The 15,715-nt window shown below is 40.7% G+C and overlaps 1 protein-coding gene across 1 annotated transcript; it reads left to right on the forward strand.

Annotated features, from left to right (window-relative positions):
- The first annotated feature begins 993 nt into the window (after positions 1–993).
- On the forward strand, positions 994–15,273 carry LOC109508575 (conserved oligomeric Golgi complex subunit 1). The gene is made up of 13 exons (XM_019858590.1): positions 994–1,225; positions 2,760–2,936; positions 4,090–4,246; positions 6,366–6,576; positions 6,653–6,989; positions 7,751–8,202; positions 8,490–8,636; positions 8,731–8,889; positions 8,991–9,115; positions 10,164–10,272; positions 10,346–10,455; positions 12,844–12,925; positions 14,225–15,273. The coding sequence occupies exons 1-13, from the start codon at positions 994–996 to the stop codon at positions 14,357–14,359; spliced, it is 2,433 nt and encodes an 810-aa protein (XP_019714149.1). The 3' UTR covers positions 14,360–15,273.
- Positions 15,274–15,715: the final 442 nt, after the last annotated feature.

Consider the following 15,715-nt stretch of genomic DNA (forward strand, 5'->3'; position numbering starts at 1 on the left):
TTGTAATTGAAATTCAAGAAATTCAGAGCCATACAGGACTTGATTTCCTCCAGACAGGACAAAAATGGCCTTAATGAGAAAGTGTCATTTTTGTTCAGCGGGACTTATATCTGATTGTCATCCGCAAAGCAGTGGAAAGAAGAAAGCAATACCAAGTTTTCTTAAAATGGAACCCAGGAGCGGCAAATACAATTAAAACAGCAGTGGCCCCAAAATCGAGCCCTGTGAAACACCATGCGACAGAGGGGCAGAGCGGGATTCAGAGTAACAAAAAATGTTCTCTCTGTCAAGTCGGATTTTGGTGAGGTGTCTATTAGTTGCAAATGAATAATGGCAACTTTTTATTTTAGACATTCATGTGCTGTAGGCACTTTACAACTTCCCATCTTCATTTCTAGAGTGCTTCAAAAAAGGTAGCTGCAGCTCTAACAGTGCTGTATATTTTTACTGTTGGCTATCAATACTGAGAAACATGTGAGCAAAAGTTACTGTACAGTTTTTACATCTCTTCCATTTTGTTTGGCAGTAAATGTAGCTCATAACATATGGGTTGTTGCCAATGGTGTTTTAATATTAGTCATCACACGATTGGAACTAAAAAGTAATGTGCGTCAAACATAGTTACAGTGACCCCTGCCGCAAATATAAAACAACGTAATAACGTTTATAATTGCTTTTAGTTATAATTTAAACTGCAAGTGTACACAAACTATGATCCCAACAAGTTCAGTGTCATTTCAAACTTGTCTTACTTGTCTTCTCTCCAAATCTAGCTCTTCTTTGACTTACAAACCTTGCCTCTCTGTCCAGATTTGTCACTTCAACATAGTTCCTTGGCATTTAGATGCCAAATCCCTGTCTAATACATAAGTGCTACATTTACTACAATAAATAGATTGATTTGTTTGTCAAATATTCGGAATTGGATAAATTCACGCTAAGCACACTAAATTCATGAGACTGCTAATCTTTTTTTTTTGCCATATAACTATCATGAATAAGGCTTTGTTGCCTTTTTTTTTTTTTTTTTTTTTTTTTACCAGGTCCACCATTCTTTTAGACAGCAAGTCTCTGCTGCGGGGTCGGGCAGTGTCTGACCAGGCCATCGCAGAGGCGCTCTTGTCCACGATGCTGCTGGAGGACAGCTCCCCACGCCAGGCACTTGCTGATTTCTTGTTAGCACGGAAGGCCTCCATCCATCAGTTGCTCAATCAGCCCCAACATGGTAATATATAATCTAACTGTCTGTTTTCCCCATTACTATGGTTAAATCTTAAGGGTGCAACAATATCAAACTCTCACAATACGACATCTTCACGGTATACAGCAGGGGTAGGGAACTCTGGTTCCTCGAGAGCCATATCCTGTCTGTTTTAGGTCCCTCCCTACTCCAACACACTTGATTCGATTGTTCAGGCCTTGACAAAGCTTGCTGATGAGCTGATCATTTGAATCAGGTGTGTTGGAGTAGGGAGGGACCTAAAACAGGCAGGATATGGCTCTCCAGGAACCGGAGTTCCCTACCCCTGGTATACAGGGTTAGTTTAGCTGGTTAAAGGGTTAGTAAAAAAAATAAAATAAAATAAAATAAAAATTAACATTGGGTGTCGGGGAGTGGGTGACATAATGTGGAAAATTAAGTGCCAGGATTGTCAAAGACAAAAATACATAGTATAATTGAGCACAAAATAAATTGCGCTGAAATGTTGTAATCATATTTTGCTACCAAGTTGGTAGTGCTAACAGGCATTTTCAAATGCAAAGAACGGTGCAGAAACACGAAGGACTGGACGATTAATCAAAATTAAATCAGGATTTCGAGTTTGGCTTCTCACGATCACAAAAACATTCAACTGTAATCAAAGAGAAACAAAACCGGTATTATGACGCATGATGCAGTGTGTATGGAAGTTCCTATGGTGTAAAAGCACCCTGATTGTACCTTGCCGCTTGCAGTAGCAAGCCTGAGACATATAGTAGACTACATTCCCTGAGTGTGCTTTAGATGGCTTATTGACACTCTAGTTGCCATTTACCGTTTAAAACTGAACACACAACAAAAATGAATTGATACATTGTATATTGAAGTGCTTTGTAAAACACAAACTTTGGTTAACTTTGTTCCCGAAAATCGTTAGCTTATCGCAAAAAACACAATGTACAGTACTGTAAAACCCTACTGATGTGCTGGCAAGAATTAGCACTAGATCTCAACAAATGTTCACACACAAATGCTGTAGTAACCGATGCAGACGGGTAATATAACAACACGGCATGTATTCTTTCTACTCTGTGAAACATTTTTATATTAATAGTTATCATATGACATCCTATAGCATGAAGAATTTTGAAACCCTTTGAGACTGTTTGTGATTAAGGGCTATATAAATAAATGTTACTTGACTTGAAGCCACATATCACAATACATACTTACTGGTTATAGTTAGATGTAAATCATCAAGAAATGACCAAATCAAAAGATTAACTACTTAATTTTAAGTTCACCCACACCTCCATTTTCATATGTCAGTATTAAGGAGGTACAAGACTTTCTCAAAGGTGACATCAGTGGTTCATCATTACAACTCCGTCATGGTGGCACATTTAAAAGAATCGAGATGCTCCTGAAATATGGCAGCATGAAAATAACTTTGGTTTGCGGTCGACACATTGTGGATCTCGGAGCATTGCAATTAAAAGACTTGCCATTCATCCTTTGGATAAGCTTCAAAATATGTTTATTTATCTTTTTATGTCAGGTGCGGGGATTAAAGCTCAAGTGTGCAGCCTAGTGGAACTGCTGGTGACCACGTTGTTTCAAGCGTATGCTGTTTTCTACATGCACCCTGAGGGGGCCCCCAGACCTGGAGAAACAACCCTTAGCTGTGGCCTGCTCTTTTCCATCCTGGAAAATGTTACCTCCTCTGCATCTGCAGGTACTAAATATCGCTGAGGTCCTGAAGCCTTGATGATAAGTAAAGTCCTGTATCATATATTGTCACTATGCAATGAAAATTTACAGTCTACAGTGGTACCTCTACTTACGAACGTCTCTTCATACGAAATGTTCACGTTACGAAACACCTCAACAGGAATATATTGCCTCTTGTTATGAAATAAATTTCAAGATATGTAAGGTAAAAATACAGTATGGGCTGCTAATCGCAGCTGTGAGTTTCTTAAACGCAACATACTGAAGCTGCTCTGCCATTGGCTATTACCTAGCATCTTCTTGGCGTCCCATTGGCTAAGAGTGACTTAAAAGTTAAATGACCATAATTTTTTTTCATTAATCTCTTCTTTGTTTTTTACTTGACAAACAACTCTCATTTATTGTGCAATAATCTAATTGTAACATGTATTTTTGGCTGTTGAGATGCATTTTTATGCTTTAGAAAACATGTATGTCTGAATTTTTGGGGCCGCTTGGAACGGATTAGGGCATTTACATGGAAAACGCGTCTCTACTTACAAAATTTTCTAGTTAAGTCTACCTTTGCAAACATTTGCTAATGTTCAGCCACATTAAGTGCACTTCAATTTAAAATGAGGAGGTGAGACGGATAACAGCTCATCCATGAAGCATAATTGCTCTGTTGGCCACAAATTTATTCGGGTGTTGCTTTTTGATAAATGCCTTGACAGCTGAGATGGTTCACCTAACGAAACATGTACGTCACTAGCGGCAACTTTTCCACAAAAAAATTGTGTGTAATTTGAAATGTTCACAAGAAGGTTCGTTTATGACTCTTTGTCCTGGCCAGTGTTCGGTGTTCAAATGAGTTGAAACCTGTTTCTTGAATTTGTGCTGTCCATATTAAAATATTTGAAATACCGTAATCAAGCAATAGTGCACACAAAAAAAAAAAAAAAATCTAAAATCTTGGGAGGCAATGATGTAGCAATCCATCCTGTAAAAAAAAAAAAAAAAAAAGAAACCCACTTATGAAGGCGCCATCAATTAGCGACCGCCATCACGGTAATATTATTAATGTCATTTGCCTTCAAATGCAGCTGCTGAATGTTGAAACCCCAAATTGGGACACAGCTACAATCCCGCCCCTCAATTCTGTCTCTCTCTCTCCTTAGCGAAAGCTAAGAATGTGCTTCAGGAAGACACAAGTACAGGAAGCTGGTTCAAGTATCTGCCCCCTTCTGTCACGGAGTTCCAGCCGACACTTCGAGCCCTGGCACAGCCAATCCAAAGAGAGCACCTACGGGACACCTTACAGCAGTGGATTGAAACGTATGCATCAGTCGGTCAAGTGCACAACAAAACACAAGCAATAAGAAATCCTGAGATCGGGAATACGCTTCTCAACATAAATCCCTACATCCCCAACGGATTAATTCGAAAACCTTTCCCTTGTCTTTCTTTTTGTATATGTACTTCAAAATACTAATGTGGGTAATGGATTGCTAATGTCATTTGTGCTTGAAATTTGATCTCTAACAAATGTAATGTTTTCTAAAGGCTGCACTTTAAGATTCATTATTCAAGAGAATATTCATTTATGTTGAACAAAACAATTCAATGTGATGCCAGCTAACTGCAACACGCGTTTACTTGTGATGTCTTGCTGTAAAATCTCGCCTTCCCCAGGGACTAAAAAGCCCCTGACCACTTCTCCATTTCAAAGGGTTAGAACCTCCTGTTTCCTTACTTCAGGGGTCGGCAACCCAAAATGTTGAGCCACATTGGACCAAAAAAACAAATATGTCTGGAGCCGCAAAAAATTAAAAGCCTTTTACAAGCCTTATAATGAAGGCAACACATGCTGTATGATCTATATTAGCTATATTTGGCTACTATCAAAATGACTGAGTTGGCTTCAAATACACAATGAGCCTTCACGATGAAATGTTTTTTTCCTTGCAATGCATCCTGTAGAGCAGGGGTGCCCAACCTTTTTTGACGGAAGATCTACTTTTCGATCAACCAATCTCTCGCATGCGATTATGAGCAACAGCCATAACGGCCGCTAAGATGAACGAGGCATGGGAGGCACTTTTGCAGTGTGTTAACTATCGTACCTCATGTGTACCGTTTAAAATGCTTCTCTCAGCCATGCACATTCCCACTATTTGCCAGTACCCTCGGTGAATTGTACATGAAATGCTGTTTTTTTCACAACATCCACCAGCCTGGCATCCCATCCTGCTAATAGAAACGTGTGTCGCAGGATATGACGCAAATCCTTGTTAACAGAAAAGTTGATATTTAATATTTATTTTACACATTTTTAAAGCATTGGAAAATGTTAAAAATGTTTGTGTCATGTTTGTCCACATACAGAAACCATATTAATAAATTTTTTTATTAATTTTTTTTAAAATTAAAAATATATTTCCCTCCCCCATCTTTTTCCATTTTCAAATATTTTGGAAAAAGCTCCAGGGAGCCACTAGGGCGGCGCTAAGAAGCCGCATGCGGCTCTGGAACCTCGGGTTGCCGACCCCCACCCTACTCCATAGTAATGTGAAAATTGGCAGAGGACAAAAATTCTTTAAGCTGGTAACAAAAGAAGACACGTGCAGGTTCAGAATGCCTTATTTCATGAGCGCCAGTCCGTATCTTGAATCAGTTAATTTCCGTATTGAACAACCTTAGCAGAAATAAGAAATAAATCTGATCACGCCCTTTTCACAGCAACTCCTCCTTCTAAATGATTTGTTGCAATTGTAAGGACCTAGATATATTTAGATATTATTGATATGATCGCAAGGACTCGTTTCACGTGAATTTAGAGCCAACGTAATTTATCGGATTCTATCTGGCGAGTCGGATCAAGTGGGATTTACTGTCACATGATTGAAAATCCATGAGGGAAGTCTTTAATAAAAATGACAATAGTGTAAAGAGAGATGAAACATATTTAATAAGCTAAGAAGCAAGACAGCAAAGTGGAAAAGAAGTTGATAACAACATGGTAAAAAGTAAAATAAATGACAATAAAAGAATAGATATAACTGGACTAAATGAATTCTACCCACACGCAGCTTGGGTAGAAATGCTTCAAAATTAGCAATGCAGTTAAAATTTTTAAACATTTTCAATTGCTTTTTCCATAACCATGGAAAAGATTTATTCAGCCAATCATCATAATCAACCAAGCGAGGTTCTATTCCTGGGTACAGGAGAGAGTAAACCCTCTGTATAGTCGCTGTTACGAGAAGATGGTAATGCCTCTGGTATATCCTTCTGATATTCCACTAACAAAGGTTGAAGCGCTCCGCCTCGCTTCAACACTCGGAGACATTCATCCCTTTTCTGTGTTAAGTAAATTCGGTACTGCATAGTCATTTTATGATCGCTTTGGAAAACCTAAAGGCTTTGCAAAAAAGTCTGTACCGCTTACTTTCAGATGTAAGGAGGACATCTGCCATGGTGTTGGTAGCCTTCTGGTCTTTGTGAAGAACTTGAAGGGATTGGCTGCCATTCGAGATGCTATCTGGGACCTCCTCTCTGCCGACTCCATCAATCAGCACTGGGACACAGTGTGCCAGCGGCTGCTGGAGCGCCGCCTGCCCATATGGGATGACTTCCTTCAACAGCTCTTTCTTCAGCGCTTACAGGTTAGCATTCGTTAGCATTCGTAAAAAACAAATGTATACTGTCTTGATTTCATTCGATGTATTTGTGATCCACAAGGCGATCACCAAAGAAGAAACTGAAGGCATCTCACTGAGCTCCGTGCAGCTCCTCACCTCTGCTGTCAAGGATCTGGAAGGACAAACCGCCAATAGCCGGGAGGCCCAGTATGAAATCGACGTGTCGTCCTATTTGTGGTCAGAGTCTCCAGGGGACCTGCCGAATGATGCGGGTTGGGTTGGTGTGGCGCAGAGGGGGGAGCAACAGCTAAAAAGTGGTCTGGCCATGAAAACGCAGGCCCTGACGCCCTGCGTTCAAAATTTTTGCTCTTCCCTGGACGCCAAGCTGAAAGCACGGCTTGATGACCTCCAGCACTACCTTCCATCCAAGTATGCAGGTTGGCGTGGCTGAAAATCAGTCTTTGTATTTATTTATTTATTTTTGAGCCAATTGTCATTTTCATATTTTATACACAGTCTCACAAGGAGAAATTCAATTTATAATAAGATAACCTTTATTTGTCCCACACTGGGGAAATTTGCAGTCTACAGCAGCAAAATTGGGGGGAGGAGGAAAAAAAACAAAGTGTTTCATTGCACAAAATAAATGTTTCAGAAAAGAACTGTACACAGTTCAATATAAGTGCAATATAAAATATAGCATTAGCAATATATTTGTAGAATAAATATAATAAATGAGCAATAGCATAGTATTTGTGTTACACCCCACACAGAGGGTGGGCCTCACATACTGCGTACAATCACATGGTTACTGCCCACTGATGCAGGGAAAGCACGTAATTCATGAAATTGGGATAGACAGGAAATATCTCGGCCCCTCAGATGGGGCTAACTCAATAACATTACTGGTGCTATGATAGTGTACTAATTCAGACTGCACTTATTTATTAACATCCACCATTTTCTTGGGGAAAAAAAAACGCAGTTGGAGTTACACTTGTATGCTGTGGGTGTTTTATTTCAAATACAGTAACATTAAATCTGATCCTGTTTACACAGAACATGAGCAATTTGGGGCTTTTTGATAAAAAGGGAACGTGACAATTGTAGTGTTACTTTACACACATCACCCACTACAATCAATCGTGATGCTGAAATCTTTTAAATAGATGAAAAAAAACGTCTTTTTTTTCGACAGGCGCTGACTCCATATCAGTTACACTACCGGCATCAGGTCCCGAGGGCTCGTCAGCATCCTCCTTCAACCGCTTCACAGACACGCCAGCGGTGGAGGAGGCTTTACGAGATGGCTGCCTGGCCTGCATTCACCACATTCTCTCCGCTGTCCGTTCCGAATTAGCGACCGTTTCGCCAGATCCCAGCCCAGCCAGCCTGAATTCAGTTCTTTTCATGGCGAGGCTGTGTCAATCCATTGGGGAACTGTGTCCCAATCTCAAACACTGCATTTTGGGACAACAGAAGGGGTGCGAGGCCGCAGCTAAAGTGACACCGAGGCAGAGTAAGAAATTGGGCAGAGCGAAGGTGGCCCCGCAGTTCAGCGCTGCTCAGGCCAAGTGGGCGGAACTAAAGGAGGAGCTTCTCAACTGCAGCATGGAGGCCTACCGTATCTGGATCTCTACTCTCTCAAAAGTCAGTCCATATCTAAAATTGTCTTTTCTAGATATTTTTCGGATATCTACCTGTAAGTCCGTAAATATGCCTAACCGTGAGAAAACCAATACTCGTGTATTCGTTCTTGGTATGTTGTTTGTCATTTGACTGATTTTGTGAACAGCCTACCCCAAATTAAATTGCTTCGCGGTGCTGACGTTTAAAAGGCAACAGCCTGGTACTTTTGGGCTGACAAAAAGTGTAAAGATGGGCAGCATTGAACAGATTTGACATTGGGATTTGAATGGTGTCCTCTGACTTTTCAGAGGTTGCTCGAGCAGTTTCGAACAGCTCTTCACGCAGATTCCGCCGGTGCCATCTTGACATATGCTACAAACTGGGAAGATCTCGAAATCCAAGAGGAGGCTGAATCAGGAAGCAGTGTTACATCTAAAATTCGTCTTCCTGTCCAGGTCGGCCATTCGGCTTCACCCTTCATGAATTTGAGAGCATTGAAAATATTTCATGTTAGTTGATATTCTCACGGGAAGTTTACACCTTCCACAGCCATCTTTGTTCGTCCAGTCGCTACTCTTCGACCTGTGTGTGGAGGTTAACCGGGTGGGTGGTCATGCACTGCCACAACCCACCCTGCAGGAGCTTCTGCAAGCCTGCTTGGATCAAGCCTTGCAGCACTATCAAAGCCTCACACAGCGAGTACCCCGGGTAACTCACCAAAGCAACTCACTCCCACTAAGTTCTCAAAATGATGACACTGGATTTGGAAACTTTAAGTCACTCACGATAAAGTGGGCGTCTGCTTTCAGGAAGGTGCATTTCCAATGACTCAAAACAGAGCATTGCAGCTGATGTTTGACCTTCGTTATCTTAACACCACTTTGTCTGCAAATGTGGAAGAAGGCAAGACTTCCAAATCCTGTCAAGATCACAGGTAACAAGAGTAGAGTCGGTGTCAAAGGAAACATCCATATCAAGATTAATTGCAGTGTGCACACAATAAAGTACTGGAACACATGTTTTAAAAAGCCGAAAGGGACACTGACAAGTAATTTAACATTCCTGGGTTCAAGTGGGAGCGGAACTGGGAGGATTGAGTAGTTTTTACTTAGACTCACCTTGGAACTCACTCGAGTAGTTTGGATTTTTTGTTTAAACTGGACACTCAATTTGGATATTTCTGTCACACCAAGCATTTAGCACAGCGGGGGATACAAAGACGTGATCTACAATTGTTACGGCAATTGGCCGGTTGGGTCCAAAACTCTACCTTTCAACAAATTCATTAATTCTTTTGACTACACATTTGCACACTAGGGCTGATATATCATTAGCCTATTGAAATTCAGATATGAACATTGGCTTGTGCAGGGTTTAATTCCAGCTCTGGCCTGCCTCTGTGGAGTTTGCATATTCTCCCCGGGTCTGAGTGGGTTTTCTCCGGGTACTCCAATTTCCTCCCCCATTCCAAAATCATGCTTGGCACGTTAATGGAACGTTGCATACTAGGGCTATATCATTATCCTATTGAAATTCAGATATGAAGATTGGCTTGTGCAGGGTTCAATTCCGGCTCTGGCCTGCCTGTGTGGAGTTTGCGTATTCTCCCCGAGTCTGAGTGGGTTTTCTCCGGGTACTCCAATTTCCTCCCCCATTCCAAAATCATGCTTGGCACGTTAATGGAACACTCTAAATTGTCCTGAGGTGTGAGTGTGAGCATGAATGGTTATTTGATTATGTGTGCCCTGTGATTGCCTGGCAACTAGTTCACGGTGTATTCCGCCTACTTCCCGAAGACAACTGGGATAGGCTCCAGCACACCCACGACCCTTGTGAGAATAAGCGGATCAGATAATAGATGGATGGAAAGAAGACAGTATTATGCACCTTGGTTGATGCTGATTGGTTAATCCTGTAAGAGCCAGAGGCAGTAGTAGAATTTCATCACTCCAAGAGGATCTAAAACCCGTGATGTCTTTCAGGATGCAGGAAGTCTGTGATTGGCTGGAGAGCCACATTGACCCTTTTGACCTGGATGTGTTCACACCGCCGCTGAATGCAAACCTCAGTCGTCTGTCCCAAAAAACATCGGTAATCTACTTAAAACTTTTATCAATAAAAAAGGGTGGACTTAATGTGATTTGTGTCATTATTTTCTGTACAGGTGCTGTTTGGACTGGTGACTGGCTCAGAGAAGCAGTATGCCCCGCGGAGCAGCAGCGTCAACACTCAGGAGCCTTACAACATCCTTCCGCTGGCCAACACTCAAATCAGGTCTGAGTCACGTGAACCTTCGACAGTACACTGAGTGTCAGTTTAAAAATAGAGTCCTTAAAGAGTGCTGACAAAAAATATCTGCTGACAGAGTGAAATGTAAATGATAATCAAATTTAATATTAAACCTAATTTGATTCCACGAGGCAGTTCAAAGCACCTACAACAAAGACTGAGTCACAAGAAGTTTGTCTGTCGAATAAAACAAAGAACTACAGTGTGACAAGGATGTAGAACACTGTATCTCACTGAGGATCCTCCGATTGCAAATTCTTATGTAAAATGCGAGAGAGCATGAACAAGGTCACTGGGGTCAAATGTTATGTCAGTGTTTTTTTACATATGGGTGTTCAATATTTTCATTCGTACCACGAGGTATATCGAAAGAAAGTAAAATATCATCAAACAGTTCAATATTTTTGTCAAGTCATGCAGAAAGTGAAGGTGCTATTTTATATTGATTGATTAGAACTACAACTATAGAGTTAAGCTTTTATTTCTTTTAAATTTTGATGATCCTGGCTTAAAGATAATGAAAGCCTAAAATTCAGTTTTTGGGGTCGGGGGGGAGAAAATCTTATAAAACCAATTGAAACAAAAAGGATATTTTTACAGCATGAACAAGGTCACTGGGGTCAAATGTTATGTCAGTGTTTTTTTACATGTGGGTGTTCAATATTTTCATTCGTACCATGAGGTATATCGAAAGGAAGTAAAATATCATGAAACTGCTCAATATTTTTGTCAAGTCATACAGAAAGTGAAGGTGCTATTTTATATTGATTGATTAGAACTACAACTATAGAGTTAAGCTTTTATTTCTTTTAAATTTTGATGATCCTGGCTTAAAGATAATGAAAGCCTAAAATTCAGAGTTTCTGGGGGGGGGGGAAATCTTATAAGACCAATTGAAACAAAAAGGATATTTTTACAACTACTGAAAAATATGCTCCTGTCTTTGTACTCAATACTGAGTTGGGCTTCCTTTTGCATGAATTACTGCATCAATGCTGGCTAGGAGATGATTAGTTTATGGCACTGCCGAAATAATGGAAGCCCGAAGCCCGGTTTGCTTTGATAGCTGGTGATCTTTGTTTGGTCTGGTGCTCATCTTCCTCTTGCAACAGCCCATTGTTGCTTTTCTATGGGGTTCGATTCATTGAGCCTTAGAAACTTGGAAAGACTGGACTTGAAGCAATGTGGATTCTGTGCCTCTCTATTCATCCTCCAGAGATCTTGATTTCCGAATTATATTCAAAATTGACTTTCATTCTAAAAGAGGACTTTGGACCAATGGGCAACAGTCCAGTCTTTTTTTATCCTGAGCCCAGGTGAGACGCTTCCAACATTGTCTCTGGTTCAGAAGTGGCTTGACACGAGGAATGTGACATTTTTAGCTCATGTCGAGTATTCGTCTCTGTGTGGTGGCTGTGGACGCACAGACTCCAGCCTCAGTCCACTCTCTGTGATTCTCCCCCAAATTCTTAAATGGATTTCACTTGACAATTCCCTCAAGATTGCTGGTGTACTTTTTCCTACCACTCTTTTCCCTTCCACAAAATGTTCTGCTAATGGGTCACGCTGCAAATGTGCAGCTGAGGGTGCCGGGCCACTCATGTGACAGGTAAGTCGATTTTTGGCAATAAAGAAAGTTGTATTCAATTCAATTCAATTTTGTGCGTCACTTCGTGTCAGGACAGTCAACACTTGAATGAAGGGACTCTGGTGGACACTGTTAGCACTCTGCACGCTTGTGAACAGCCAGTTTCTTTAGTCATGACATTTTGTGGATTATCTTGTGAAGATTATCGCAATATTCCAATTTTTTGCGACACAGAATTTTATTTTTCACCATGGTGATCAAAACAGCAAGAAACAAAAACTGTGTTCCACTTGCGACTTTGCGGTTCGGTTATTGCGGATTCACTCAGTCAAGGATTTTCATTTGTGACCATAACTTAATGTATTGCAGTTTCACCTCGCTATTTGAAGACTCAGACAGTTGTTCAAATGAGCCGTTCAGTTATTCCGAATGCCCCCCCCAAAAAAGGGATCCCAGTGCAGGCACTATACAAGGAATGTAAAAAGCTGTCTTCATAGAATAAAAATCCCACCCAGAATAAAATAAAATTCACATTCAAAAAAAAAAAAGGGCATCCTCTACATTACAGAAATTTGCCTTTTATGGAACATATCACCTACAAAAAGTAAAGGAACACTATTTCAATCTATGTGTGATGAAATAATTCGATGAATTTAACTTAAAGAAATTACTGACAAAAACTCGAACTTTTTCATGATACTGTTTTTTTATTTTTATTTTTTTTATGCACATGTCATTAAAATGTGACACTGTACCCAATCTCCCAACGATTTTGTCCTCCATAGGTTCGAGTTGCTGCCTCTCAGCATGTCTGACACGCATAAATCAAAGTCGACCAGCAAATGCTCCAGTGAACCGCACCAGTTGGTGAGGAACAGCTCTGCTCTTCGTTAGTTAGGACTGAAGTCACTGTGGAAGATTCTCAGTTATGGTTTGGTTTCATTGTTGTGTTTAATCCCATTAAAATGTGGTCTGTTCAACTTTCCCAGACATTTTGAGTGCGAGACAGCCAGGCAAGTCCATCAGTGTGGCTTTAAATCTGCGTGTTTTGGGGTTTGCTTGTTTTGTGTTTATCAAGGGGCTGTTTTTCTTTTGGTGCGTTTGCAGAGTTTGATCATGTAATGAATTCAAAACTGATTGTAATTGGATGAACGGAAACTTGAGAATGCTGTTATGCTTTGTTATTATTATTCTTTTCATGCCCGTAAAGTAGCCTCGTGTAATGGCAAAAACCTAAGCCGAGGCTATCAGAATATGCAGTCGGCCATAATCAACTTCTGGTTTTCAAAAAACATTGTACCAAATGATTACATCCAATCCAAAAGAACATAGTGGGCCGTTAATTGGTGTCGCTATGTTCACAGGTGATGCTCATGGAATCCATTGTGTGATTATACAGTATGAGCTATTGTTGTTGTTGCATTTTTGTAGCTATACAATACAAATACTTCAAGTTGAGTGCAGTTATGAGGGTTATTCAATAAAGAAGGTGATTTTTTTCCGGGAAAAGGACTTCTAAGACAGACAGAAGCTTACGTAATCTCCCAGCACTGTCACTTTCAAACTTCGTGCCTCTCGTGAACGCTTTTAAGGGACCAAACGGGTGAAAGTCTGAAGAGCAAGGTCTGGGCTGGAAAGGGGGGGATGTGGGAACAGTTCCCAGCCCAGATCCTTGATGGTCTGCACCTTTTAGCCTGCTGTGTGAGGCCTTGTGTTGTCATGATGCAAGATGACTCCCGGATTTGTTCTACATGTCTTTGTTCTTCGTGCCTCAGCAGTTCACAGTAGTTGGCACGAAGTTTGAAAGTGACGATGAAGTCAAAAGTGTTGCGAGCGACTGGCCGAGACATCAGTCCAAAGATTTTCACGCTGAGGGAAAATGGAAGCTTGTGCACAGGTAGGAAGTGTGTGACAGTGTTGGGAGACTACGTTGGAAGAAAAGAAAAGTAAACTTCTATCTGTATTAGAAATCCTTATCCCAAAAGATAAAAATGACCCTTGTATGATGTGTTTTGCAACAGCAAAGGTGCTCAGTGGGCTGCCATTAGAATGAGAAAAGCAGTACTTCCCCAGAAAGGGAATTGTTTGTAACCTGTACTAAATCACAGCAATTATGGTTCGACTGGATTTTGTTCAGTTTTCTGTCCATTTTGCTCCCTCTTGCAGCCTATTGCATCCTCGTCAGCCGACATTCAGGAAAGCTTCCGGCCAGGCAGCCTTTTCCGACAGATGGCAGAAGACGAGGACGCCACCTCTCAATCTTTATTTAAACTCAGTTGGCTATCAGGCATGACAAAATAACGTCGCACTACACAAAACTTGTATTCTCAGAATCTGCATCATCTTTACTGGCCAATTGGGGGTGCGTTCGGAAATTCGCTCTGACAGCCTGACACCACTTAAAGGGTGTTTGTGGTGCCGAGGCAGAGTGCTCTCCCCTCCTAATAATTTCTGAAAGCAGCCTGTTATAAACCAATCCATTTTCCAACTGGACCATCTAACGCATTGCACGCACCGGGTCCCCAGTTATCGCGTGCTGCATGACTCATTTTTTGAGGCACTCTGAATAACCCAAATGGCACATTTGAACAGGACTCTGAATGTCAGAGCGGTCAGAGTGAAGCAGTGCGCTCAGAGCATCTTATCGATCACCCTTTGTCAGAAAAAAAGCAATGAATTTATCTCTGATAGTTTGAGCCACATTTAATGTTGCACCCATAAAACATGAATGCCAAATGTGTATTATTAAGGCTAATTAACTTTTTTTTTTTCCTCTTCCCCCCTCAATGCTACACCTACAATCAGGGTTCTCCAAGTCCGGTCCTGTTGAGACCCTGTCTAGCCTCACGAGGACTGGACTTGGAGATCTTTGCCTAAAACTAATAATCCTGCAAATCTAAGAACGCACCGTCATAGCTAGTGCTTTTTTTTATACAGCTAAAATTGTGTATTTTTAATGGAATATGATTGAGTATAATATGAATATAAATTTGACTGCTGGAAAATTCTGGCCATCACAACACCTGATGCAACCTCAAACATGTTGCCTTCAACACAAATATTGAGCAGAAGGCCATTTCCTACCACATATTTTAATTTAAAATGTTTTTTATTTCTTATGGAGTGTTCTAATTTCTAGAGGTGGTGAACTTGTTAACTTTAAGCTATAATAATCAAGATTCTATTAAAAGAAAACTCAATAAAATCATGGAATTGCACTTTGTGTGGAGTGTATTTTCATAATATGTGTTTCACAATTTCCACTGAACTGAAATAGGTTTCCACAAGATGCAAAATTATTAATTGTGTACAGTGGAAGGTTGAAAAGCCAGGTTTTTGTACATTGCACTCAAGGATGTAGCACCGAATTATATTACCGGTAACTGGCATTGGTTTTCTGAAGTGTTCCTGAACCGATGCGGCATCTTTGACACATTGATGTCGGTTTTTGATGCAGCGCTGTCTGAGGGATCAGATGTCATGGGCATGGGTTGCTTTTCAGCCTTGCTTCTTCCATGCAGTGATTTTTTTCAAATTTTCGGAACCTCTTGATGATATTCTGAAATGCCTGAATTCCTTGCAATTGTATGTTGAGGAATAAAACTGTTCAATGATTTTCTCAGACAGTTCACGAAGAGGTGAACCTCACCCCATCTT

This window comes from Hippocampus comes, unplaced genomic scaffold, assembly GCF_001891065.2.
Source record: "Hippocampus comes isolate QL1 unplaced genomic scaffold, H_comes_QL1_v1.1 scaffold187, whole genome shotgun sequence".
Lineage (NCBI taxonomy): Eukaryota > Metazoa > Chordata > Actinopteri > Syngnathiformes > Syngnathidae > Hippocampus > Hippocampus comes.